The 27497-nt window shown below is 44.2% G+C and overlaps 1 protein-coding gene across 1 annotated transcript in view; it reads left to right on the forward strand.

The window, feature by feature from the left end:
- The window catches only part of LOC311228388 (SAM and SH3 domain-containing protein 1-like), a gene marked incomplete at its 5' end in the record, with an annotated part of 61598 nt that extends 52547 nt beyond the window's left edge, over positions 1-9051 (forward strand). The window contains 3 exon segments of the mRNA XM_084314295.1: positions 6870-6896; positions 6898-7002; positions 8478-9051. Coding sequence (XP_084170421.1) covers positions 6870-6896; positions 6898-7002; positions 8478-8741 — 396 coding nt within the window. The 3' untranslated portion in view covers positions 8742-9051.
- Positions 9052-27497: the final 18446 nt, after the last annotated feature.

Below are 27497 nucleotides of genomic sequence, written 5' to 3' on the forward strand. Positions count from 1 at the left end.
GAATCGGTTCTGGTTGGAGTAACACCGTTGTCACTGGTTCACTTCCCTGTATCGGAATCAAAGTCATCATTCCAAGTCCTTCTGTCGTACTGGTCACATGAGAGAAGTCCATATTCAAATCAATCAGATCATCACTGGTATAATCTATCTGGGAAATGTCTGCAGAGGCTCTCGGCCTACTCCCCCCAATGGCCCGATCACTAAGGCCCTCTTCCATATTGTCGTTGTTGTTATTCTATTGTTATTGCATCTAACGCTTCAGTTGTTCCTATCAAATGTCCCTCTAAGGTGAACTTCCTATGCTACTGTCATTCATTCCACTTTCAACACTCTCTTGTAATCACCGTTTGAAAAAACAAATTTCTCCGTCTTACACTATTTTCTACTTACTTGAGTTAAAACACTCACACTGTCAAAATTTTACTGTGCAGACAAGGATTGATAATTGGCTTATCATTCATACTTATACCAAGGCGCATGGCCGTTTTCCCTAGATGGTTATGGAAGTCGTTAGAGCACCTGTCCGGCCGAGCACCTGTACAGAAAGAAAGCAGAAATCCAGACTTAATACAGTGGCATTTCCCTTATTATTTCCACTCTTCGTTACGCATTGGAAATGTCGGGCAACACTATACTAATATTTTAAAGAGACACAGTGTGATTTGCTTGAAAAAATAACGATACAGCTTATCTTGTTTTTTGTCCGTTCCTTCAACAGGAACACTGGAGGTTTTCCAATCCCCATGTGTGCTCTCTCCACCTGATTTCCTATTCCCACTGGCCTCGGTCGCAACGGTGACGATCCTCAGTCCTCAGTCGTAGAGAGCATCGATGAGGGGGAGAGAACCTCTCCGTGTCCTTGAGAAGTGGCTGCTGTCGTTTTTCAACCGGTACTGGCCAAATGCAGGACGGGTCATGGCACCAATTGAAGTGTATCTTCTTAATTCATGTATCTCTTATCTAAGTTCATTGATCGTATAGTGTTCTATTTCACCCTTTCCTCTGCATGGTTTTAGGTATTTTCAGATGTTCGGTTTCAAGTAAGAGGAGACTGACGATATGGTCAAAATCAACGGGCGGCGGTGTTTATTAATAAAACAGCTTTAGGAATTAAAACAGTACATCGTCTCTTTCATTTGGCTGTTGTCTTCTCTCGGTGCTGTTCGCTGTCTTAGGTTGTCCATGGCCAACACCGAGTCCTCTCTTGTGGTTCGCTGGTCTGGTTGTCAAGACAACCTGGTCTCCTCGTCGATCAGGCCGGGAGTGCTTGATTTCGTATCGGCGGAGTCCGCTATGAACCTCGGCTCGGTCATCTGGTCTCAATGGCTCTCTGAGTCATCGGCTCTTCAGTAGCCTGAGTGGCGAGTCGAGTCGCGAGTCTCCCTCTGTCGGTGGAGGTTTTTCAGCGCTCCAGTTGCGATTCGATCTCTGTCATCCTGTCCCCATGTCTCTGGGTCTTCAGGTCCTTTCTGGTGTGTCAGCGCTTCTCCTGATGCGAAGCGATTTCGTCTGTCATCGGGTCTCAGTCCCTCTGTGTCACGGCTTGGCTCTGCAGGGATCCTTCTCCGTCTCCTCTGAGTGTCACCGGGTGTGTGTGTCGAGTCTCTCCAGGTTCCTTCTGGTGTGAGTCGTGTGTGTAGTGAGTCGCCATTCGCCCTTTTTATCAGAGGAGAGAGAGAGAGGGGGCGAGAGAGAGGGAGGGGGAGACAGAGAGCGAGAGGGACGGGGAGACCCTGCCTATTCCTGTCACATTCCAGCAGAACTTGTCTGAGGGTGTCCTGTGTCCACATGTTACACAATTTCTTCTGCTGACACAACCAGTTGGTTCTGGTGACAACGGTTTTCACAGTCTATGGGGAGACAGACTGGCTTTTGATGCATAAATAATAAAACATGAGCTATTTCCATCTACAAACTATTTACCATTCTGTGATTGTATTTTAGAATACTAAGATAATTCTTTATTGTCTAGCCAGTGACTCACTTCTTCAGACAGTGTCCAGACAACAAACCATATCTCCCCGTCCTTTAATAGAACACTTTATTTTCCTGATGAACATTTGACCAATACTTATTCTTTATTGTGACTAAGTTATTCTAATAGTTTCTAAGAGTTTATGCCTACATGTAACCTTATTAGTTTTCTTTATATCCTTGATGCATTTTGAACATTTGGCCTTACTTGAGTGCTGCTGACTCGTCTATCTGAGAGGCTCTTTTTACCACTCCTTTTACTCTGTCCCCTAACCATTCTGCCATGTCGTAACTTGAAAGTCCTTACTTAGGGTAGGGGTCAGTTTTATTGTCTTTAAGGTCAGCCATCTGTTTTTCTGGGGAGTCAACCGCCTCTACCCTAGGGTCTCAGGAATACCTTCACATGGTGTTCTAAATAACCTTTCTATCAAGTAGCATTTTGTTTTTCAAATCATTTTCCTTATACATTTCACTTGCATTTTATATTCCGTAAAGTCAACCAGCTCCTCTTCATCAGTGTATTTATACAAGAAATAAAGAAATAATAAATCAAACGCACGGTTCTCGTTCGAGCCTCGGTTGACGAACACTGCCACTTGTTTCCCCCGTCTCATCTCATCCCTACCGCTATTAAAAACAATAACGCACACGGCCACGCCTGGAAACGCTGGACGGCCCGTCGCGGGACACGTCGCCAACGTCGTATGTCACGCCGGCGCTCTGGGAGCCATCAGTACTAACAACTCAAGGTTGTTCTGTCTGCACCGGCGTCAAGGCCTTTTGGGGGTTTTTTTGCATCGTAATGCGCCGAACCTGACTGGGTCATAACTTCCCTTTTGTAGCCTGGATCCCGTCAGGCTCCTCTCCCCCAAGGCCAACTGCACCGCTGGTAGTGATGCACGATATATCGGCGGCCGATATGGCAGTTTTTTCACACATCGGTATCGGTCCGATATCAAGATAGGGCCGATATGGGCCAATATTAAAAAAAAAATTATAAATTTTATTTTACATTTTTTTTTTTGTATATATTTTTTTCTTCCTTTTACATGTTTTGGCCTTAGAAAATATCTGTCATTTCTGAAAAAAAGTTACAAAAGTAAAAAAAAAAAAAAAAAAAAAAAAAAAAAAAAAAAAAGCGTTTTGGAAAATAGCTCTTTATTTGATTATCATAAAAAAAGTGTTTTCTATACAGAGATATCGACATCGGTAAATATCGGTATCAACCAGAACAGCAATATTAATATCGGTATCGGCCACAATTTTCACATCGGTGCCTCACTAACCACTGGCTTCGTGTGGAGGCCATTTTCAAAACCATGTGTGTGTGTGTGCGTGTGTGTGCACGCGTTTATGAGTGTGTTCATTCGCTGTCGTCTATGCGTTGGCATACGAGCTCATTTAAATTTTTTTGTGTGTGTTTATTATAGCAGTAGGGAAAAGGTACTGCGATGTGATGGAGTCTGTGGCAAGTTTACAGTCTGAATCTGAACCGGAGGCTGTAAAACACTCCAGTGTGGTGCCAGACCCCTAAGGCTGGGGCCCCTTTTAACACGGCCCTGCCAGGTTAACCACACACACACACACAGAGGTGAGGTTAGAAATTATGTTAAATACTTTTAAAGACCACAGCTCTGCTTGATTCATATTAGTGATGAGTGGAGTAGAGGCCCACTACAGCATTATACACTACTACTTTACTCAAACCGCAAAAAATTATTTATAATCGCAATTCTTTATTTTTTTATTTTTTTTTTACTTTTTTCTTAATTTTTTGTTTAACCAGGAAGTCCCATTGAGATACAAGATCAGTTTGGGAGAGGGAGGTAAGGGGTTTTAGATTGTGTGTTGTGAAGTTTAGACTTCAGAGAGGGAGAGTAAAGTACAAAAAAATAAGGTACCGTCGGGCACCGGTATTGATTCCCAGGTAAAAAGAAACATTTTCAGGCTCGGTGTCCCGAACAGACTCACCGCGTAGGCCTGATGCAAGCCGCATTTTACAATAAACCTCTGTGGGGCTGCTTAATTTTTATGTATTATAATCGCAAATTTAATCGCAATCGCAATATCTGTCCGAAAAATCGCAATACGATTATTTTCCAAAATCGTGCAGCCCTATACAACACTACTACCATACTGTATTTGTATGTAGTATTACTACAACACTACTACCAATACTGTATTTGTAGTAGTATTACTACAACACTACTACCATACTGTATTTGTAGTAGTATTACTACAACACTACTACCATACTGTATTTGTAGTAGTATTACTACAACACTACTACCATACTGTATTTGTAGTAGTATTACTACAACACTACTACCATACTGTTATTTGTAGTAGTATTCAAACCTTTATTTATTCTCGAAAAGGACAATTGAGGTCACCCTCATTTTCAATGTCGTCGAGACTTTCAATGCATAATTTTTTTTTACAATATAATAATAATAAATATGAATAACTCTTTATCTATATAATAGCACCTTTCACACATGCACTGCAGCCCAAAGTGCCCCACACAGCAAATAGTATAAAATGAACATAGAATCAGCATACAGTCGACACAGAATAAAATGTATAAAGTGCAGACATAAGAGTAGGCATAAAAGTAGTGCAACGTAAACGTGCAGACGTAAGAATAGGCATAACATTTGCTCATTAAGTACAGTGTTGCTCGAAGGCATGTTGTGAACCCCCTCCGGAACAGACAGTCCCCCCAAACACCCCAACACATCAATCCCCACCACATCCCCATCCAAGGCACACACCGTGATGAAGCCACGACCCAAGGAAAACACAAACAGCTTGCGTGTCACGCACACCACCGCCACGCACGGGCGACGGGGAAAGCCACCCCCAGAATAACGTTCCACAGAAAATGAGAGCAATTCTCAGCCCATACAGTATATTTGTAGTTGGAAAATATGGTCACGTGTTAAATCAATGTATATATCACGTTGGCTTTAATCTTCCTGTCTGTAGTCATTTGCTCTAAAATTAAGGAATAGGTACAAATGGTTCATGCAGAATTGGCCTTTAGTCAGTTTTATTACCTGGTGGTTGCCTGGTGGTTGCCTGGTGGTTGCCTGGTTGTTGCCTGGCCATAGGCCTGTACAGGGTAGTATTATCCTGGCAGAAACTACGGCAGGGCGGGGCAGGACATTGGCTGTTGCTGGGCCAGCCATCCACCCCTCCATCCACCCATCTATCCATCCCTTCATCCCCTCCAGAGCTCCGGTCCAGTTTGGCCAGCCCGACCGGTCCTGGCTGGAAGCTAGCCATAGCACCAGGTGTCCGGGGAGAGAGGGAGGGAGGGAGGGAGGGAGGGAGAAAGAAGGAAGGAAGGAAGGAAGGAAGGAAGAAAGAAAGAGACAGGGTTCACAACAACGTATTCTCAACCTTTTCCTTCCTACAGGAAAGGAACGGTTTTAATTAGAATTAACATGTTTCCCATCTGATCACTTATTCAATTCTCTTTAGTTTCCTCTCTCTCATGTACTCTCTCGCTTGCTCTCTCTCTCTCCCTCTCTCTCTCTTGCTATCTATCTCTCTCTCATGTACCCTCTCCCATGTACTCTATCTCTCTCTTGCTCTCTCTCTATCTGTCTCTCTCTTGCTCTCTCTCTCTATCTCTCTCATGTACTCTATCTCTCTGTCTCTTTCTTGCTCTATCTCTCTTTCTCTCTCTCATGTACTCTCTCTCATGTATTCTCTCTCATGCACTTACTGCCGTACCCCCCCTATCTCACACGCATGCTCTCTCTCTCTCTCTCTCTCTCTCTCTCTCTCTCTCTCTCTCTCTCTCTCTCTCTCTCTCTCTCTCTCTCTCTCTCTCGCATGCTCTCTCTCTCTCTCTCTCTCTCTCTCTCTGTGTGGATAGTTAGTATCTCTCGGCCAGTAGCCCCTCAGAGCTCTTGACTCCTTATGTGACATTATCAGTCTGCTCCATTCAGCCATAAACAGACGGATATGAACAACTCAGACCTCATAATAATGTCCTGAATGATTCAGCCATATAAACGAGCAAATCTGAACATCTCAGACCTCATAATAATGTCCTGAATGATTCAGCCATATAAACGAGCAAATCTGAACATCTCAGACCTCATAATAATGTCCTGAATGATTCAGCCATATAAACGAGCAAATCTGAACATCTCAGACCTCATAATAATGTCCTGAATGATTCAGCCATATAAACGAGCAAATCTGAACATCTCAGACCTCATAATAATGTCCCTGAATGATTCAGCCATATAAACGAGCAAATCTGAACATCTCAAGCCTCGTAATAATGTCCTGAATGATTCAGCCACAAACGAGCAAATCTGAACATCTCAAGCCTCGTAATAATGTCCTGAATGATTCAGCCACAAACGAGCAAATCTGAACATCTCAAGCCTCGTAATAATGTCCTGAATGAGGCTGAACATCTCGGGCCTCGTAATAATGTCCTGAATGAGCACATGATGAAGTCAAAGGGCTCCTCTTCATCAGCCTTTATTCTGTATGAAAGGAATGAAACATGCGGTCCTCGTTGGAGCTCCAGTTGACTCGTAACCGAGGGGGGCAGCGTCTTGAAGACATGTCGTGCCGTCGCTCCGGGGACTTGAAAGGGTAGCAGGCGGCTTCTTAACAACATCCATAAACCTCCCATTACGTTTTCCTTTCTTTTTTATTATCTCGTTTTGACTTTTATAGATTTCTTCTGTTGTTCTACACCACTGGACTGAAGCTAGGTTGATTACGGAGCGAAGATGTGTTTTTGTTTTGAGTTGTGTTGACGTGTGTGTGTGGTTGTGTTAAAATGTGTTCCTCTCTTCGTGCATTCATCTCCCATGTCCTCTCTCTCTCTCTCTCTCTCTCCTCCCTCTCTCTCCCTCCTCCAGCATGGCCGCTGTGGGATCCCCCCAGCCCCTGGTCCAGCGCTACTCTGAGGACCTGGAGCAGCCTGTGAAGGACGTGGCCTCCAACCTCGACCAGCTCCGCGTCAAGGAGCTCCGCAAACAACACCGCATGGCTGTAAGTCCACAACACTGCCTCCGCTGGTCAACCCTCTCAACCAACCCCTACCAGAGTATCAACCAACCCCTACCAGAGTATCAACCAACCCCTACCAGGGTGTCTCAACCAACCCCTACCAGAGTCTCAACCAACCCCTACCAGAGTCTCAACCAACCCCTACCAGAGTATCAACCAACCCCTACCAGGGTCTCTCAACCAACCCCCACCAGGGTGTCTCAACCAACCCCTACCAGGGTCTCTCAACCAACCCCCACCAGGGTGTCTCAACCAACCCCTACCAGAGTCTAAACCAACCCCTACCAGAGTCTAAACCAACCCCTACCAGAGTCTAAACCAACCCCTACCAGAGTCTAAACCAACCCCTACCAGAGTCTAAACCAACCCCTACCAGAGTCTAAACCAACCCCTACCAGAGTCTAAACCAACCCCTACCAGAGTCTCTAAAACAGCCCCTACCAGAGTCTAAACCAACCCCTACCAGAGTCTAAACCAACCCCTACCAGAGTCTAAACCAACCCCTACCAGAGTCTCTAAAACAGCCCCTACCAGAGTCTAAACCAACCCCTACCAGAGTCTAAACCAACCCCTACCAGAGTCTAAACCAACCCCTACCAGAGTCTCTAAAACAGCCCCTACCAGAGTCTAAACCAACCCCTACCAGAGTCTAAACCAACCCCTACCAGAGTCTAAACCAACCCCTACCAGAGTCTCTAAAACAGCCCCTACCAGAGTCTCTAAAACAGCCCCTACCAGGGTCTATAGGGAGAGGCATTGCATGTACAGAACGTCACCATAATCAAAATACAGACATAACTTGTTTTATTGTTACAAAACCCTTTAGAAGGTGTGTCACATGGGTGTAAAAAGAAAATGACATTTACATTTAGATGTACCGGTAGTCATTTAGCTGACACTTATATCCAAAGCGACTTACAAGTTCTGAATGCATCTCAAATGGCATCTAAATTGGAGAACCCAGAAGTGTTATGGATACTACTAATATTAGGAGTATTTCCTAGTACAGTATACCTACCGCCTTATGGCAAAAGAGTAACCATATAATAAATGCACTATATAATATATATATATATATATATATATATATATATTAGGGATGCTCGATATTGGCTTTTTTACCGATACCGATATTCCGATATTGTCCAACTCTCCGATACCGATATCAACCGATACCGATATATGCAGGGTTCCCCCCCCCCAAAAAAATGGAATAATTTCAGGTAACTAATAATTTTACTGGATATATATATAACAAATATTGTTATTGTTTTTAATTTTTTTTAACCGATACCGATATTTTCCGATATCACATTTTACTGCCGATATCGGCCGATAATATCGGTCGGCCGATAATATCGGACATCCCTAATATATATATATATATATATATATATGCACTATATGTGACCTTTCCACGAGGGCCCTAAACGTCCCCGTCTCCTCCCCTCCTCCAGATCCCGTCCGGCGGCCTGACCGAGCTGTGCCGGAAGCCCCTGTCGCCGAGCCACGTGAAGACGGTCACCGACTGGCTGGTGTCCATCGGCCTGCCCATGTACGCCTCGCCCCTGGCGGCCGCCGGCTACGACACGCTGAGCCGCGTGCCCTCGCTGACGGAGGGGGGGCTGCGGGAGGCAGGCGTGCGGGACGAGAGGCACGCCCGCCGGCTGGTCAACGAGGCGCGGCTGGTGTCGGCGCACAGAGACACCACGCAGTCCTAACCACCGCGAACCGGGACGGAGGAGGAGCAGCAGACGCGTCCGGGGGCGCGGAGACGCGTTGATTTGTTGTCGAGGCTTGTTTTATTTGATTTAAAACACGTCGTCGCCGTGTGCGTGCGGTCGAGAACTGACTTGACTAAAACTACAGGACTGAGTGATCATCACGCGAGTGACCACCACGGCACTACTTCCTGTCTTGCACCTGGCGAGGCTCGTGATTGGACATTAGACAAAGTGACATCACGCTCGAGTCTCATGTTGAGCTACCCTGCTCTCTCTCTTCTCTCTCTCTCTCCTTTTCTCCAAATGTTTACGGTATTGGGGGAGGGGGGGCAGGGGGCAGGGTAGGGGGGTTTTGGGGTCGTTCCAGACATCAGATGCCTTTTGAAACCAGACTCTCGACTCTCTCTCTGTGGGATCTCGCTCCCTTCGTCTCCCCCGAGGTCTTAAAACACCAGACGTGGAGCTGCCTTTGAGGAAGATAGCATAGCACACTTCTTTTATAGGATGGACATTTTGTACATGTATGGGGAAAAGCAAAAAGACTGTTTTATCATTGTTTTCCTGTGTGTTTTAATAAGTGCTTTGTTGTCGCAGAGAAGAAAGAGAGAAAAAATTATCAGAGGAGTGTTTTTACCAGGATGTAGCTTCAGCTTGGCCAAAGCGATATTTCTTCACGATGCGCAGATTTCATTACTGCTAAAAAAATTATTCACAGTTACTACTACGGCGATGAAAGTATGAAACGGTGGGTTTTTTTAATCAACTAAAACTCATAACACAAACGATGGATAACCGGTTGTTGTTGTTGTTGTTGTTGTTGTTCTTGTTGTCGTCGTTTCAGATTTAAAAAAAATACTTTATTTTATATCACTTTTTCCTGTAATATACCGTACCATATTATTCTAATTTCAAAGTGATTTTCTATGTATAAAAGATACGTGTTTTGCCTTGTGAATGTTACAGCCTCGCTCAGTCATCGCCAAGCAACGCTGGTAAAAAGAAAAGATAAAAAAAAAAAAAGGATTTTATATTTCAGAATTCTATGTCCAATTTCACGCCGTATTTTGGATGCATGTAGGCTTATGTGTTTTTAATATGTAGAGCTTTACAGCGAGTTCTATATTACTCTTTATTAATTACCGAGAGGGAGGGGGGGGGGGGGGGGGGGGGGGTCAGTCTGTTTGCAGCCAGTACTTTCCCCTGTGTATTCAAATACATTTTTAATTCGCCTTATCACCACGAACGAACGGCATATATATATATATATACAGAAGGTCTGGTATATCCAGTGTTTACCATAATGGGATCCCCTGCCTGAGGCTGGGACGTGTGTCCTGGGAGACGGTGTGAACGGCACACCCTGCAGATCATGCGTGTGTGTGGGTGTGAATCCAGCCGTTTCTCTGTGCTGAACACATGAGCAACAGGCGTCTCTCAGAAGGGGCTGTGGTTTCAGAGCGTTGCAGCGGACCAGATGTGACGACTCAGTGGCCCATGTTTAATTAAAGGTGCTGTAAGTGGTGTTTTGTTTGTTTTGTTAAAATAAGTGGTCTACATGTTAAAATAATAGCTCTACACTCCGTCAGTCATCACTGGTGATGTAGATTGTCTGGTTCCTCCACTCTGCAGTGAACAGAAAATACATTTCCTGGTATCCCGTTCCCACTTTATCCAATCGGGAGAGAGATCGCCACACTGCAAAAAAAATTGTCCATGACAAAAATAAATAAAAACTAGTTTTAAGCAAATGTATCTTTGAAAGCAGTACAATTATCTACCAGTGCAGTAAGCAAATTTGGCTCTACAAGATTTCTTGAAATAAGTAAAAAAAAAATATCTAGGGTTCTCTCCTGATTGGAAGTGAGAACGGGATACCAGGAAACTTGTTTTGTGTTTACTGCAGAGCAGGGAGGGACTGGGAGACCCATGCTACTGGCCAAACACACTATATAATTGATGGCTGTTGGAATGTAGAGCTATTTAACACTTATTTAAGAAATACCACTTACTTCAAACAAAGGTGCCGCCAAAGCAATCCCGACCTGAGCGGGGGGACACAAGAGCAAAATGGCCGCCGTGTGAATGTGGTCAGTGGACGGACAGGAGAGAACGCAGGGAGTTCCCCAGACACGGTGACATCTGGGTCGTCGAGGGGGGGGGGCGGGGGGGTCTTTCACACACGCTGAGGACAGATGGTCAAGGTAGAATAACACGTCACCGTTTGAAGCCCACTCCCCCAGTCATAACCAACAAACAAGGGGACAATTAACACTTAAAAAGAATCCCTCAGATGAAACGTCACAAAGGCCTACGCCTCGTTTTGAATCCTCATTAGTTCTTCTTTGGGGACGTTAATCCAAGTCACTTGGAGTGTGTGAACTCGCTACTGTACATCGAAAGCTACGACCTCCACGACCGACCGTACACACACTGACATCCCCAGACATCCCCTCTTTTTTACAGAAGTAGGTTTGGAAAAAAAATCATCCGTCTGAAAAGTAAAAAAAAAAAAACTGACGTCCGGAAAACACCCGTTCCCCGCCTCGAGTGTTCAAAGCGACGGTACGTGTTTATATCGGGGAATGTCGAGTCGAGTCGTGTGTTGTTCCCGTCAGCCTCTCGCTGAGTCGTTAAGGGCCACATATTGTAGCCGATGGAATGAAAAACAAACTATTTTTTGTTGTGCTTTTACTTGGTAACATCTAGCCTACCAAGTCGGTGTGGAGTAAAAAAAAAATTAATTAAATAAAAAAAGAGAGAGCGAGGCCTCGATTTTATGCAGAATTGTAATCTTATTCCCTCTGGCTTGTGGAGCTTTCAGATGATGGTTTGGGTCCAGTGTTGTGTTGCAGTGGAGCTCTCAGATGATGGTTTTGGTCCAGTGTTGTCTTGCAGTGGAGCTCTCAGATGATGGTTTGGGTCCAGTGTTGTCTTGCAGTGGAGCTCTCAGATGACAGTTTGGGTCCAGTGTTGTCTTGCAGTGGAGCTCTCAGATGATGGTTTGGGTCCAGTGTTGTGTTGCAGTGGAGCTCTCAGATGATGGTTTGGGTCCAGTGTTATCTTGCAGTGGAGCTCTCAGATGATGGTTTGGGTCCAGTGTTGTCTTGCAGTGGAGCTCTCAGATGATGGTTTGGGTCCAGTGTTGTGTTGCAGTGGAGCTCTCAGATGATGGTTTGGGTCCAGTGTTGCCTTGCAGTGGAGCTCTCAGATGATGGTTTGGGTCCAGTGTTGTGTTGCAGTGGACTGGACACCCGATAAGACAGTGTGATGCCTTCTGGTCCTTCAATCAAAGTGGTGCTCTGCGTTTAGCTAACAGTAGAACTGGGCTTGTTTTGGAAAGAAAAGAGAAAAGAAAATGTCCCTACATTGAAGATGTATTTTGTAAAGAAAGACAAATTCTGACACTGTAAATGCACTTTAGAAGGTAAAATCTAGCTGTTTTCTAGGTGGAATTGGCTCCACTTTGTGGTCCATAAGTGGACATTTGTTTTCAGGTATTGTAAAGTTAAAGGGTTTTTTGAGTGGGTTAGTTAAGCTGGTATTTTCTTTATCTTAACTATTTGAGTTCCCAATGCCAAGTCATTGTACAAATGTTAATAATCATTCACAAATTAACCTGTTCCAATTACTGACTTCCAATTTGTTTTTGTTTTTTTTGCAGTCTTACAAAAGTAAATTCTTAATTACATATATGAAATGCTTAACTAAAGTTGCACATTCTGTATATGTAATTGGTATTTAAATAACTTATTTTTTGTTTTTGTTTTCATATCAATTGTAATTAGCTGTACTATATGAATAGCAATACCTTCCTACATATTGCATATGGCTTTAGCCAGTGAGAAGCTACAGTATGTATTGTAAAATATGAGTGTACAAATTATTTTATTTGGTTCCATCTTAGCTAATGATTGTCCATAAAGATTTGCTTGTGTATTGAAACAAAAAAGTAATGTCCATAACTATTTGTCATTCCCGAAATATAATAAAAACTCTCGACATGTACTGGCCTCTAGCTCCTTATGCATGCATACGCACACTGCACACACACACACACACACACACACACACACACACACACACACACACACACACGTACGTGGTGTGGCCATGAGCTGGTCATTCTCACCATTGTGGTGACCACATAATGGCCCCTTGATAACCTTTTTCATTACATTATAAAATTACAGATGAAAACGTTTTGTGTGCAATAGAAATAAGTATCCTATTACCAGACTTTATTTTATTTAAAATCCCACAAGAATATAGTAGCATTTGTCGTCTACTGCAGGGCCGGCCCGACGCATAAGCGAACCAAGTGCCTGCTTAGGGCCCCCAAGGAATAATAATGTATTACACAAGAATCAATCGAATGTAAACAACTTTACAAAGACGACACAAAAACGAAAAACGAAACGAAAAACACAAAGCCAAGTAACTTGGGGGGCTGTAGGTGTGTGAATGCTGTGTAGGTGTGTGAATGCTGCTTCCTATGCATTGTGTTTAAAAGAAAATACAGCTATTAATTACCATATTGGCAGGTTATTTTTCATCTGTGGCTTTATTCTCTATGTTCTGTAGATTCATTTGCATTGTGAATATAGTCTTTATGTGAATTTATGCAAAGTTGCAAAGGAGAGAGTGACAGTGGCGTTTGACACTGTGGACCACACCATCCTCCTGGAGCGCCTCCACAACACTGTTGGACTGTCGGACCATGCACTGCAGTGGTTCCAGTCCTACCCCTTAGGCAGGACTGAATATGTCTCACTGGGAGGACACAAGTCCAGGCTGCTCAATGTCACCTGTGGTGTTCCACAGGGGTCGGTTCTTGGTCCCATCCTATTCGCCGTGTCATCGGCAGACATGGAATGTCCTTCCACTGTTATGCCGATGACACACAACTCTACATAAAAACGGCCCCTAACCCCTCTGCAGCTCTGTCATGCCTCACCACCTGTCTTGGGGAGATAAAGGCATGGATGAACAACAACTTCCTCCAACTAAACAGCAAAAAAACCGACCCCACCAGGTTCAGTCTTCATCCATATCACATCTCACCTTTGATGGCCAGGTCATCCCCCTCTCCCCTTCAGCAAGGCCAGAAGGCCAGAAGACTTCAGAGGCCCCTGGGCCAGATTCTTGTGGAGGCCCCCCCCACACACACATACACGTGCACGCACGCACAGTGCCGTTTTTATATGTCACTTTAAAAAATATATAGAATATTTAGAAGTGGTGGGCTCTGAGGGCCAAGCTAAAAGGACTTTGATCACCCCTGCCCACTTTGACAACCTAGGATGGCTTAGAGTAGACGACAGAGTACAGCAACTTGCAATGGGCCTGGTCTACAAGATACACTACACGACCAAGGTACCCATGTACATGTCAAAATACTTCCCAAAGGTCAGTGAATACCACGATCACAACACCAGAGGGAGCTCCACAAATCATGTTAAACCCAGATTCGGCTCAAACAAGGGACTAAACACGTTTCGCAATTATGCCACATCAATGTGGAACGCCCTACCCAAAGCTGTAAAGGAATGTAAATCACTACCCACTTTCAAAAACACTCTCAAAGAACACCTACGGGGGAGACTGCAATTCGAAACTGGCCCCTGTAAATGTCCTAACACAACCCCCTCCAATGTACAGTAAATTACCAAGTATGGTTTTGTCAATATTCCAATGTACAGTTTTGCTTGTACAGTTGTACAGTGTCCCCCACCCACCCACCCCTCCTACCCAACCACCTCCAATGTACAGTCCCCCCCCCCAACCCCACCCCACCTACCCAACCTCCTCCAATGTACAGTTTCTACGTCAAATGTATATACTCTCTTTTCTGGACTCTTCGTATCACAAACAGTACTGTATTTGCAAATCTGGTATGTCATAAATGTATAGATGTAGCAGTACTGTTTATCTGTATGTCATGTATGTCATATATGTTATGATGAATTGAAAATGGGGGACCCTGATGTAAACGAGACGAAAGTCTTTCTCTGGTCTGCATCCCCTTAACAATTATTGAGCTGTACTGTACTGTACTGTACCCATTCTGCAATCTGTTAATAAATTATTACTAGTGTGTAGTGGAGGCCCCTAGTCGCGTTATTTCTAAACCTAGCCGCATTTCTGGCAAGACGCTCTCTGATTGGCCGACGCCTGTTTCTACACTGGTTAAGCTTAGGCACTCTTTCGAAGTAGGTTAAGGTTAGAGTTTGTCTTAGAGCGTGACGGCAAGTTCTTTCGACGGTTAAGCTTAGGCGACTCTTTCGAAGTTGGTTAAGGTTAGAGTTTGGAATCAGGGCTGGCGTTCTATCGCCCTGCTCTAAGACAAACTCTAACCTTAACCAACTTCGAAAGAGTGCCTAAGCTTAACTGGTGAAAGAAAGAGGCGTCACACGATTGGCGCTACCAGAAACGTCAGTGGCCAATCAGAGTGGAGAACGCAAACGCGGGATGGGATGTGGAGATGCAAGTTTTGACTTTTTATTGCTGTTTTTACCTCAAACGGAAAACCTCAAACTCTTATGAAGAGGAGAAAAAATACTCAAGATTAGCCACTTGTGTGACGCACTGCATATTTTAGTTGATGAAATATTTTTGTAATTTGGGGCCTCTAGTGACGAGGGGCCTCAAAAAAAAAAAAAAAAAACGTTAAAAAAATAATAATAATAATTTGGGGCCTCTTGTGACGAGGGGCCTCAAAAAGGCCTCTAGTGACGAGGAGCCTCCAAAGAAATAAAAAATTAAAGTTAAAAAAAATTAAAAAAAAAATTTGGGGTCTCTAGTGACGAGGGGCCTCCAAAAAAAATGTAATTAAAAAATCCTAGAGGCCCACGGGCCGCGGCCCGGACGGCCCGGTCGTTAATCCGGCCCTGCCCTTCAGTCACAAATCCGGGGGTTCGATTTGACCCCCACCTGACCTTCAACATCCACATAAAACACCTCTGCAAGACCTCATTCTATCACCTAAAGAAAATATATCAAAACTCCGTCCCACTCTAACCCTGTCAGATGCAGAGAAGCTTGTCCGTGCCTTTATCGCCTCAAGACTGGACTACTGTAACGGACTCTTCATCGGGATTCCTGGCAAGAGCATCCAAAAGCTGCAATACATCCAGAACAGCGCTGCCAGGATCCTGATGAGAGTCCGTAAACACGATCACATAACCCCCATCCTCCACTCACTACACTGGCTCCCCGTCTCATCCCGGATCAACTACAAAATCCTGACGATCACCCATAACTGCATAAACGGACACGCACCCCTCTACCTTCAGGAACTCATCACTCCACAATCCTTCACCCGCACCCTCAGATCCGCAGGTAGCCTGCTCCTTCAGGTCCCCAATACCCGGCTCTGCACCATGGGTGACCGAGCCTTCTGCACGGCTGCACCACGCCTGAGGGCACCACAGAGCCTGGACTCTTTTAAAGCAGGCCTGAAAACCTATCTGTTCAAAAAGGTTTTTGACTGTTAGCTTTTTATTTTTATTTTCTTGTGCTGGCTGCGGACGTTGTTTTTTATTTTCTGTTTATACTATGTTTTTAATTAACCATGTTCTATTTTTATGTTATTTTTATTCTGTATTTTATTTGTTTTACTAATAACTATTTAATTTTTTTAACTATGTTTTAACCCTGTAGTGTAGTATTGTATCTTCTTCTGGTGATACTCTGTCTACTCTACAGCATACAGTACTCTCGTTGTTGTTTCAAACCAGATGTAGTATTCTGTTAAAAACTGAGTCCAAACATTCGCTCAAGGTCTTCTGATTGGATATTTATTGACCACAAAATCAATCAATAGTTGCTCTCAAAAACAAAAATGTCCACTGGTATTATCAACACCGTCTTCCGTGATCTCTGTTAACTGATCGATGTGGTGTGTCCAAGTCTTCTCTCTGCTTTCTCATTCATCTGTTCTCCCAGTGTCTCGTGGCCCTGTATTTATAGCAGGCCTTGGTCCCGGTGATGACTTCACAGAAAGTGACATCACAACCGGTTTTCCTCCAATCTCCAAACAGCTATTTTGAGTTTGAAAATGTAGGCGTGGCTTACCACTAACATCTCGGCTGAAAACAGCATTTCTTTCCAAATCATTTTAAGGCTAAAATAATTTTCACTATTAATTTTGCTAAACATGATACATGCATATTAATGTACTTCTCTCAAGGACCCACATGTCAACATAAAACATTACATGGTTGTGCCAGAGTAAACCCACAAAGCTTACATTTACCTTATTTTTTTTATCCACTTTTTCTCCCATTTTTCTATATTTTCTCCCATCCCAATTTTCGTATCATCCAATTCAACCCTCCCCTGTCACGAACGCTGTTTCTTGCCTCCCACAAGCCGGCTGCAATGTGGACTAAGTCATACATAGCACAAGTCCCCTCCTGTACTTGAGGTAACAGCAGTCGCATCTTTTCACCTGCGCAGCTCGATCTCTCAGTGGCGAGGAGTAACGCGTGGGAGGCTCACGCTGCCCCCGACACTTCCTGATTCTACTGCGCAGGCGCACCAACCGACCTGTAGGAGTCGCTGTCCACAACGCCCGATCCCCACCCATCAGTTTCCCACCCCCTAATACGGCCAATGTGTGTATTAGTATGAACGACCAGCTAAACTGAAAGCAATGTGGAGCGCTGGGCTCGAACAGGCGAGCCCAGCGTCTCTGCATTCGTGGCGAGCGCCTTGCCCACTACGCCACGTAGCCGCCCCAAAGCTTACATTTACATGAGTTATCTCCAGTTCAGTGTATCAAGATTACATTTCCTCATTTGACCTATTCAATTTATTCACCTATGATTCTTTAAAGTCTTAAACCATGCCTTTCTAAATAATTACATTTATTTAATACTCTTATAAGCTATTTGCAAGTGGTCTTCCCTTAATCCTGTACATTTGGCTATAAACCACTTCAAATTTAATATCATTATGTTCCCCTTGTTGAACACATCATTTCAGTGATAATTGTATTCTTCTAATGTGTCCTGATTATTAAATGTTAAACACTGCTTCCTCCTCTTTCACTATCTGTGTCTCTGTGCCACAGAAGAAGTTAGCTTCTCACACCTCTGTGAGAAACATATGTTGGCCTGCTTGTATGCAAATGCTCTTGTCAGCTGTCTCCCTTTCCAGTTTCAATCACAGCATATCCTGATTCTTGAATTTCTTAGTTACAGAATGAGTTATTCTTAAAAGATATATACTTTATTATACCTAGAATTGCAAATTAAGTTGTATTTTGGCTTCTAATCTATCAATCTACTTTTCCAAAGTAGAAAGGTTTCCTTTTAACATCTATTTTACTAGCTACTTCTTGGGTGATTTCCTTCTGTCTCTGGTCTTTACACCAGGCCCTAATAAATCACAAATCTAATCTGATCAAACCGGTTCCTTTGTGTGTGTTCCTTTGAAGCTGCCCTAGGTGTTCTGTATGTAAAGTTGGTCTCTGTTGAGACATCCTTGCTTGCATGATACTTTATTTACCCACAGGTCCCTGTAATGATTTCCTAGTTAAGTCACCTGAGGATTTATTCTAAAACATTTCTCTTGAGTTCCAAAATGGGAGTTCATATAATTATAAAAAATATGTATAATTTAAGAGGCAAATTATACTACAGTAGCACTTTGGGATCCCAGCGAACAAAAAGTACATTACAAATTCAATCTATTATTATTTGTATTATTATAGAGTAAGGGAGACAGACGGCACAACAAAACAAAGCCAACGTTTTTAGTTTTGGGTGTTACTTGGATTAGTAACTGTAATATAATTACTATTGGGGAAATTGCCTTACTTAACTTGTTACTGAGAAAGTAATACAAGTAAGTAATGTGTTACTGCCCAACACTGTTTACAGTTTATTCCCCACATTCACCCCCCCCCCCCCCCCCCCAAGATTTTGGCCCCCGAATTCAATTCTACTCAGGGCCCCATATAGGCTTGGGCCGGCCCTGGACTACTGCTTACTAAATCGATTACATTTTCTGGGGTCCAAACAGAGAGAGAGGGGGCGGGGGTTTACCTTTGATATCCATATCCCGGTATGAAGATGAACTCTTAGGCTTCGGGATAGTTTTACCGCATGGAGCTCCTGAACCGAGACGCTTAAAATACATCCTGTCTCATTGTGTCTGAGTTGTAATGTGTGATTTATAAAAAACAGCACACTGTACGTATACGGATAAGGCCAAGTTAGCCGGTCCCACACAGCTGATCCCACTCTGTCCTCCTAATACATCCTTCTGGCTTGGGTTGCTACACAGCTGTTGTCAATAAACATGAGCTACAAGTAACAATACATGTCTCAGTCAGTTAGACTACTGTCACTGCTGTGTCTGAGTGTACAGGTGTTTGTTGTTACAGCTGAGCTGAATGTAATATCTCTCCTTCCCTCTCTCGCTCTCTCTCTCTCTCTCTCTCTCTCTCTCTCTTTAAATGTTTAGAGTACTATTGTAGCTTTAACTGCAGGATTTGACAGAATCATTCACATGTGGCCACAAGCACCACATTTTACTGGCACCAGCGTTAGCCACATGGCTGCCCTGCCACAGGCGCGACCGAGACGCTATTTCCGTCATAGGATTTGATAAAGCAGGCATATCTCAGCATATTTCAGTATTGGATTTGATGTTTTTCACTGTGAAAAAAAGACAAATGGGTCACAATAGAACATCGCTAGGCAACTCTCTGATCGCGCTCGAAGACACTAACTGGGGTTGAAGGTTCGGTCAATAGCAATGCGTGTAATTTTTCCAAGTGCAGCACCATGCAAGGCTGCCGGATCTTGGCGTTCAGCTTCTCCTCTTCTGCTCTGGCGTCTAGGAAATGGCGTCTCGTGAAGTCGTTTTGGACTGTCGTGATTCAAATATGACTGTGCTATCAATCAAATAGTGTGAGTAACCCTCGGGGGGGAAGCGGTAGCTGTGATTAGAGGATCGAGAAGAGAGGGGCGGGACTTGAGATCAGGTCGATTCACTTCAGGCCAAAATGTGAAACAGCTTCCTCTGTCCTCTGCTCTGCTGTTGGAAAGGTTGTTCCTGATGTCATCTGGATTAGTTTCAGGTTGACATGACTCAGCGCACAGCCTTTTTTCCATTACCGGCTTGGTAACCTGGGTGACGGTCTCTACAGTATACTCTCCATGACACAGATCATGGACTGTACGTATAACATGGCTTCAGGAGTACTGATTTGAGATCAGTTGCACCGGTGAAGTTCTATGTTCAAGTGACCTGACCACTGATCCTGGATCAGTAGCCTGCTCCTACTCATAGAGTCTTTACACGTACAGTACAAGCCCAGATAACCAACTTCAAACGTGTCAGGAGGAAGCAGTGAGCCTTCATGAGAAGTACAGTTTGATGAAGAATTCCAGCAATAGGTGATGTATTTTTTATGCCAGTGCCAGGGAGTTATTCTAGGGGGGTAAAAGGATGGCATTTTTTTCCCGCCATCTGAGTGTGAGTGAACGGGTGAATGTAAACATAAGCTGTAAACAGTGTTGGGCAGTAACACATTACTTACTTGTATTACTTTCTCAGTAACAAGTAAAGTAAGGCAATTTCCCAAATAGTAATTATATTACAGTTACTAATCCAAGTAACGCTGCGTTACTGCATTACATCGTTGCCAGAATGTCCCCCCCCCCCCTCCTATAACATTAGATTACGTTTATACGTGGTCCTCGATAGATGACACGCGAGCAGGTCAGAGCGAGGTTTGATTGATTGATTGAAAACGTTATTAACAGATTGCAGAATGGGTACAATACAGTACGGCTCAATTACACACAATTGTTAAGGGGATGCAGACCAGAGAAAGACTTTCGTCTTGTTTACATCAGGGTCCCCCATTTTCAATTCATAATGACATTTATGACATACACGACAACATACAGATATACAGATATATCATGACATTTATGACATACAAGACAAGACATACAGGTCACGTCGGCTACTAGCCAAAAAGCAACAGGAAGAGAGGTAACGTTACGCGTTCAACAACAACAGTCTGTTGTAAAATATGAGGGGGGGGAGCAAAGAGTTTGCAACCGCGAAAAATACAACATCTAATTTGATGAAACATATCTGACACGGCAGCACGACAATGTGAAACTTGAGGCATAAATAACCTGCCGCTGACAGGGAGGGAGGCCTCTACCAGTGTCAGAGATGGATGTAAACGAAATAACAGAAACTGGATCTAAGATCAGGGCAAACACCACCCAGTGAGCGGAGAATGTCTGAAGAAGCTCGTCGCTGGGTATTATATTTCCACAGTTGACTTGCCCTCATCGTAGAGAACATAGCCACAAAGAACCATGTCGAGCTGCCAACAGAGAAAGACGTTTGCTGGCTACCTCCAGAGAGAATCTGCGGTGATGGAAGCTGATGTGAAGGTCACACTCTGAGAGGTAGACTTTCTTTCCACCACAGCTGACAACTGGACAGCTGAAGCTAAACAGGCCGTACATTACTTTTTCGGTAAAATTTTGATTACTTTTTAAAGGAGTAATCGGTAATACGTAACTAATTACACTTCCTGAGTTGTTCCTGAGGCTGTAAAGCGATTCGCTGTATAAATACCACCATGTGGCCAGTACGTCTGCATTGAAACAAGATGATAATAATAGCGGTCCTTGTTCTGTTCAGGTTCTGTGTTGTTTAACCACCTGGACAGAGGATATAGGCTGCAATCCTGCTGAGCATTCCTAAGTATTTAAGAATTATTATGAATTATTATAATTATTAAATTAAGAACGTTTTTTTTGTTGTTGAAGCTACATACTAAAATAGTCAACAGTATTAGTGAGTCAAAGAATGAGACCACAGGGAACCTACTCAGGCACCCTAACGATCAGTCATGGGTTTCAAACAATTCAACTATCAAAGTAGATCCCATAAAGTCTCTACAATAATAGTTTCTGGAGGAAAAAACATCCAAATAAACTATTAGATCACAGTAGGGCTGACCCCTATTAGTCGATTAGTCTACTAATCGGTCTAAAGGAGCCGTAGTCGACTGCCAACCTCTTAGTCGAATACAAAAACAAACAAAAATAAGTATAATAGTTAATTTTTTTTTATTTTTTTTATCATTCTTTCCAAAAGAAAAGAGGCCTAGAAGCGTGGCTAACTCTAATGGCACGCATACCAGAGGCTAACTGCCTACGAAAACAGGCACAGAGGCACTGAAAGAGGATTTCACCCATCTAATGAACACACTAGACCAGTGGTTCTCAAACTTTTTACACCAAGTACCACCTGAGAACATAGCTGGCTCTCCAAGTACCACCATATGACCGGCGTTAAAATACAGTCTATTCAGCTATGCACAGTTCACGCAGGAGGCAAATGTATTCCTAATACCATTATTTATTGTTAACTTTTGTCAGACACAGCCACAATGTACAAAGGGATAGCACTAGAACTAGCAAACGCTTCCACACAACTCATACAATGCAAGGGGCATTGAGAACATAATAACTAACATTCTCACATAGCAAGTGAGAAAATTAAGAACAACTGTATTTCAGCAAATGTACTTAATTCTCTCTCTCTCTCTCTCTCTCTCTCTCTCTCTCTCTCTCTCTCCCTCTCTCACACAGCAAGCAATTGTCCGTCATTCTCTCTCACACTCACACACACACACACACACACACACACACACACACACACACACACACACACACACACACACACACACACACACACACACACACACACAATTATTTTGTTACAAAAACTTAATTTCCTGCATTCTGGTGCAGGAATTTTTGAATTTTTACCCTTTAAATGCCAGTGTTTGTGATGGGCATCACAAATTATTGTAAAAAAGAAAAGAAAACACATATTCAATAAATGTTTGAATGTTTACCCTTTAAATGCCAGTTTGTGTGATGGCATCACAAATTATTGTTAAAAAAAACACAAAAAGTAAAATATTTACAATATATCAAATGCAAAGTACATTTTTCTGGGGGGGATTATTACAGGCTAGGCATGTGTCAATGATTAGCAGCAACACATATTTTTATGGATCTTTTGTAATGTCAGATTTAACACCAACTCTTTTCAGAAAAGTGGGAGTATTTCATTTTTTATCTGACATTACAAGAAATCTAAAAATAAATGGTTATGATCAAGGCTGAAGTTGAATTAAAGATTTATGACTGTTTAGACTGCAGACTCTGTCACAGTGATCTCCTGGTTGTTCCCCACTTAGATTATCTAACTATCGCGCTGCCGCAACCAGAAACACTGGCCTGGCCTGCTTCTAAGTTCAGTGGCCTGACTGCAAAAAAAAAACATTTTGGAAATGTTTTCAAGTACCACCAGCAGTACCACCAAGTACCACTAGTGGTACGCGTACCACAGTTTGAGAACCACTGCACTAGACTATATAGACAAATATCAAGATGTATCCATCAGTGGACCAATTGCATGCTTTTGCAGAGGACAAGAAGCCTTCAGTCGACTCCTTCAGACATTAAGCACACAGTCCAAATGGAATGATACAAAAAAATAAAAAAATACAAATAAAAAAAATATTATACTTTTTTTTTGTCAACCAATAGTCGACTAACGGCAAATTTAGGCCAATCATAGTCGACCATCCAAATCCTTAGTCGGGGACAGCCCTAGATCACAGTAATATTAGAAGCACTAATTGTCTGACATAATCATTCAAAGTTTTGATTGTCGTACTACTTGAATGTGAGGAGAATATCTTTAGCACTGACACAACAGTGAACCAGCTGCCCTCTCTGAACCGTTTCTTCTGAAGGTTTGTTGTGGTTTGATTAAATCCGATTCCTAATTATTTAACTTCCAGAACCTGGACATCTGCATGAGAGAACCACAGCTTCCAGGCTGAGCAGATACACCCCCCGACCCCCCCCCCCCCCCCCCCTCAGTCTGTCTCTCTCACCAGCACTCTTGTAAGCATAATCACTTGTAAACCTGCTTCGCGCCAAAATAAGAGTGCGTGTAAATAAATGAAACTCAGTAAATATGCAATTTAACTGATATACACAAAATGTATTTATTTGTTAATTTAATTGTGTTGATGTTTTAATTTCTGCAAAATAAGTATGTACATTTTGTTTGGTTTTTGCGCTATTATTTGACGTAGCAGGATGTGTGGGGGACTGGAAGTAACACCTGTGTATCTCCTTGCATCTTTACAAAGAAATATAGACCAGAAAAACATAGGCAATTTCCACAGAAGTGCATTGTAGACATTTTCTGAGCAGGGTTAAAGAGAAATACAAAAATTTTGATTTTCCTACCACAATATGTAATATTTTTAACTTGAAGTAATAGAATAGAAGTAATGAATACAGAAACAGTTATTTAACAATATGTAAAGGAGACGGAGTAGTTACATTTATTTTACATTACATTATATTTACATTTATACTGTCTTTGGCCCTTTGAGGGCAACCAGTATAGCTGTGGTGTTCCACAAGGAAGCATACTAGGACCGCTACTGTTCCTAATTTATGCAAATGACATGTCGTCAGCTTGTGACTGCAACTTGTTCCTGTTTGCGGACGACTCAGCCCTGCTGTTCTCAGACAAGAACAAGTTACAGGTTGAAAAAACCCTCAGCTCGGAACTAGGCAAAATCTGCATATGGCTCGCTGATAACAAACTATCATTACACATGGGCAAAACAGAGTCCATTCTCTTCGGTTCAAATAACAAACTCAGCAAGACCGACGGCTTCTCAGTTACAGTGGGTGACAATATTGTCACAAGGAAAGATGAAATTACCTACCTGGGTTCCATCCTAGAGGCTAATCTCTCCTGTGACAAAATGGCATCCAATGTAATAAAAAAAGTCAACCAACGAACTCGATTCTTGTACCGGATCTCCTCTCTGGTAAACAAGAATACCCTGTAGACTCTGGCAGGAGCACTCATTCAAGGGTACTATGACTATGCATGCATCTCATGGTACCAAAGCACCTCAAAGGCGCTAAAAACAAAATTACAAACATCTCAAAACAAACTGGTCAGACTACTGCTTGACCTGACTCCTAGAACCCACCTCACCCTGTCAGAATGCAGGTAGGTGAATTCCAATGGTTGAAGGCAATCACAGAGACAGAGAGTGTTTACTCTTGAACAGGTTCGACTTTAATAGTAAGAACACAGAGTAAATTCTAAGAGAGAACAAGTGCTAAAAGCACAAGTGTACGATAAGGTAAATGGGAGCTTATTGGAGGTCCACAGTAGAACCGTCCGCGTTATCCCCGAACGCAATTAGTGAAGACCTGACAATGGACAAGCAGAAGAGAGGTATGTTAAATAGAGACCAAATACCAACATTCCACACACACCCCCGTGACAGCCAATCAGGAACCACCCCTAAGTGACAGCACTAATTGACAGGGAAATGACAGGTGACAAGCCCAGTGACATATGCCAGGAATGTGGGTGGTCACCGACCGAGGTCGGTGTCCAGAACGTAACAGTACCCTCCCCCGACGAACGGCACCAGACGTTCACCTAGGAGCCTCGGGATTCAGCCGCCGGAAATCAACGATCAGGCTGGGATCTAAAATATCCCTTTGAGGCACCCAAGAACGCTCTTCTATCCCGTACCCCTCCCAATCCACCAAGAACTGAAACCCCCTACCCCTCCGCCTACAACCCAGTATCCTCCGCACCGTGTAAATGGGTTGACCGCCAATAAACCGGGGCGGAGGAACCACAGGCAGTGGCGGGGCCAAGGGCGATGAGAGGAATGGCTTCAACAGGGACACATGAAACGTCGGATGAACCCTCATAGAGCTCGGAAGTCGTAGCTTGTAAGCCACTGGATTAACCCGATGAATCACTTTAAATGGTCCTATAAAGCGAGGAGCCAGCTTCTTGGATTCCACCCGGAGAGGGAGATCCCGGGTGGAAAGCCAAACCCGCTGCCCTGGACGGTAAACTGGAGCCGGACGACGCTTACGGTTAGCCTGCCGTTGGGTACTAACCGAAACCTTCTGTAGCGCCTTCCGAACCTGTTTCCACGTCCTGCGACAGCGAGCCACATGTGCCTGGGCCGAGGGCACCTCCACCTCCTGCTCCTGCTCGGGAAACAGAGGAGGTTGAAAACCATACTGGCACTGAAAGGGAGACATACCGGTAGAAGAGGAGAGAAGGGTATTATGCGCGTACTCAGCCCAAGCCAACCTCCTACTCCACGTTGCCGGACTACCGGCAACGTAACACCTCAAGACCCCCTCCAAATCCTGGTTGACCCTCTCCGTCTGCCCGTTCGACTGTGGATGGAACCCAGACGACAGACTGACAGAGGCGCCGAGGCCGGCGGCAAACGCCTTCCAGAACCTGGAGGCGAACTGAGGACCCCGGTCCGACACGATATCTACTGGCAGCCCGTGGACCCGAAAGACATGCTGTATAATTAAATCAGCAGTCTCCCGGGCCGAAGGAAGCTTGGGGAGAGGGACAAAGTGAGCCGCCTTAGAGAACCGATCCACCACCACCAAAATGGTGGTGAATCCGTCCGAAAGGGGAAGACCAGAAATAAAGTCCAGAGATATGTGTGACCAGGGTCGTTTAGGAATAGGAAGTGGTCGGAGGAGACCCGCCGGTGCCCGTCGAGAGGTCTTACTACGTGCGCACACCGGACAGGCCGCCACAAAGGAACGCGTATCCCCCTCCACTGTCGGCCACCAGAACCTCCTACGGATAAATTCCAGGGTCCTGGTTGCCCCTGGGTGGCTGGTGAGGGATGACGCATGTGCCCACTGTAGCAAGCGTGAGCGCGCCACCTTGGGAACATACGACCGTCCCGGAGGACCCCCACCAGGATCGGGCTCCCGCGTTAGCGCCGACCTTACCACCTTCTCTATGCCCCAAGACACGGGTGCCAAAATCAAGGCCGGTGGAATAATGGGATGGGGCTGCTCCTCCCGCCCAGGAAGATCAAACTGGCGCGACAACGCGTCAGGTTTGATATTCTTGGAGCCGGGTCTATAGGAGATGGTATATCGAAATCGTGTGAAGAACAACGTCCACCTGGCCTGGCGAGCGTTAAGGCGTTTAGCCCCTTGGATGTAAGCCAAGTTCTTATGGTCAGTCCAAATAATGAAAGGATGTGCCGCCCCCTCCAACCAATGTCTCCACTCCTCCAGTGCCAATTTGATCGCCAATAACTCCCGATTACCCACGTCGTAATTACGCTCGGCTGGTGACAGACGGCGAGAAAAAAAAGCACACGGGTGCACTTTCCCATCCTTTAAGCATCTCTGAGAGAGCACCCCCCCCACCGCGACGTCAGAGGCATCCACCTCCACAATGAACGGAACCTCCGCGTCATGGCGGATCAATACAGGAGCGGATGTAAAACGACGTTTAAGATCGCAGAAGGCCGACTCAGCCCTAGGCGACCATTCAAAGCCAGGGAGAGAGGCCTTAGTGAGAGCTGTTAAGGGATTGGCTAAGGCGCTAAAATTGCGAATAAAGCGCCTGTAAAAATTTGCAAAGCCCAAAAACCGTTGTAACCCCTTGAGCGACGAAGGCCGTGGCCAGTCCAAAACTGCACTCACCTTGGCTGGATCCATGCGCAGATCGCCCTTCGTCAACACAAAGCCCAGGAAGGACACGGTGTCCGTGTGAAACACACACTTCTCAGCCTTAACGAATAGTTGATGCTTGAGGAGACGGTCTAGCACCTCCCGAACGTGCATTTGGTGTTGCACC

This window comes from Notolepis coatsorum, assembly GCF_963971535.1.
Source record: "Notolepis coatsorum genome assembly, chromosome: 5".
Classification (NCBI taxonomy): domain Eukaryota; kingdom Metazoa; phylum Chordata; class Actinopteri; order Aulopiformes; family Paralepididae; genus Notolepis; species Notolepis coatsorum.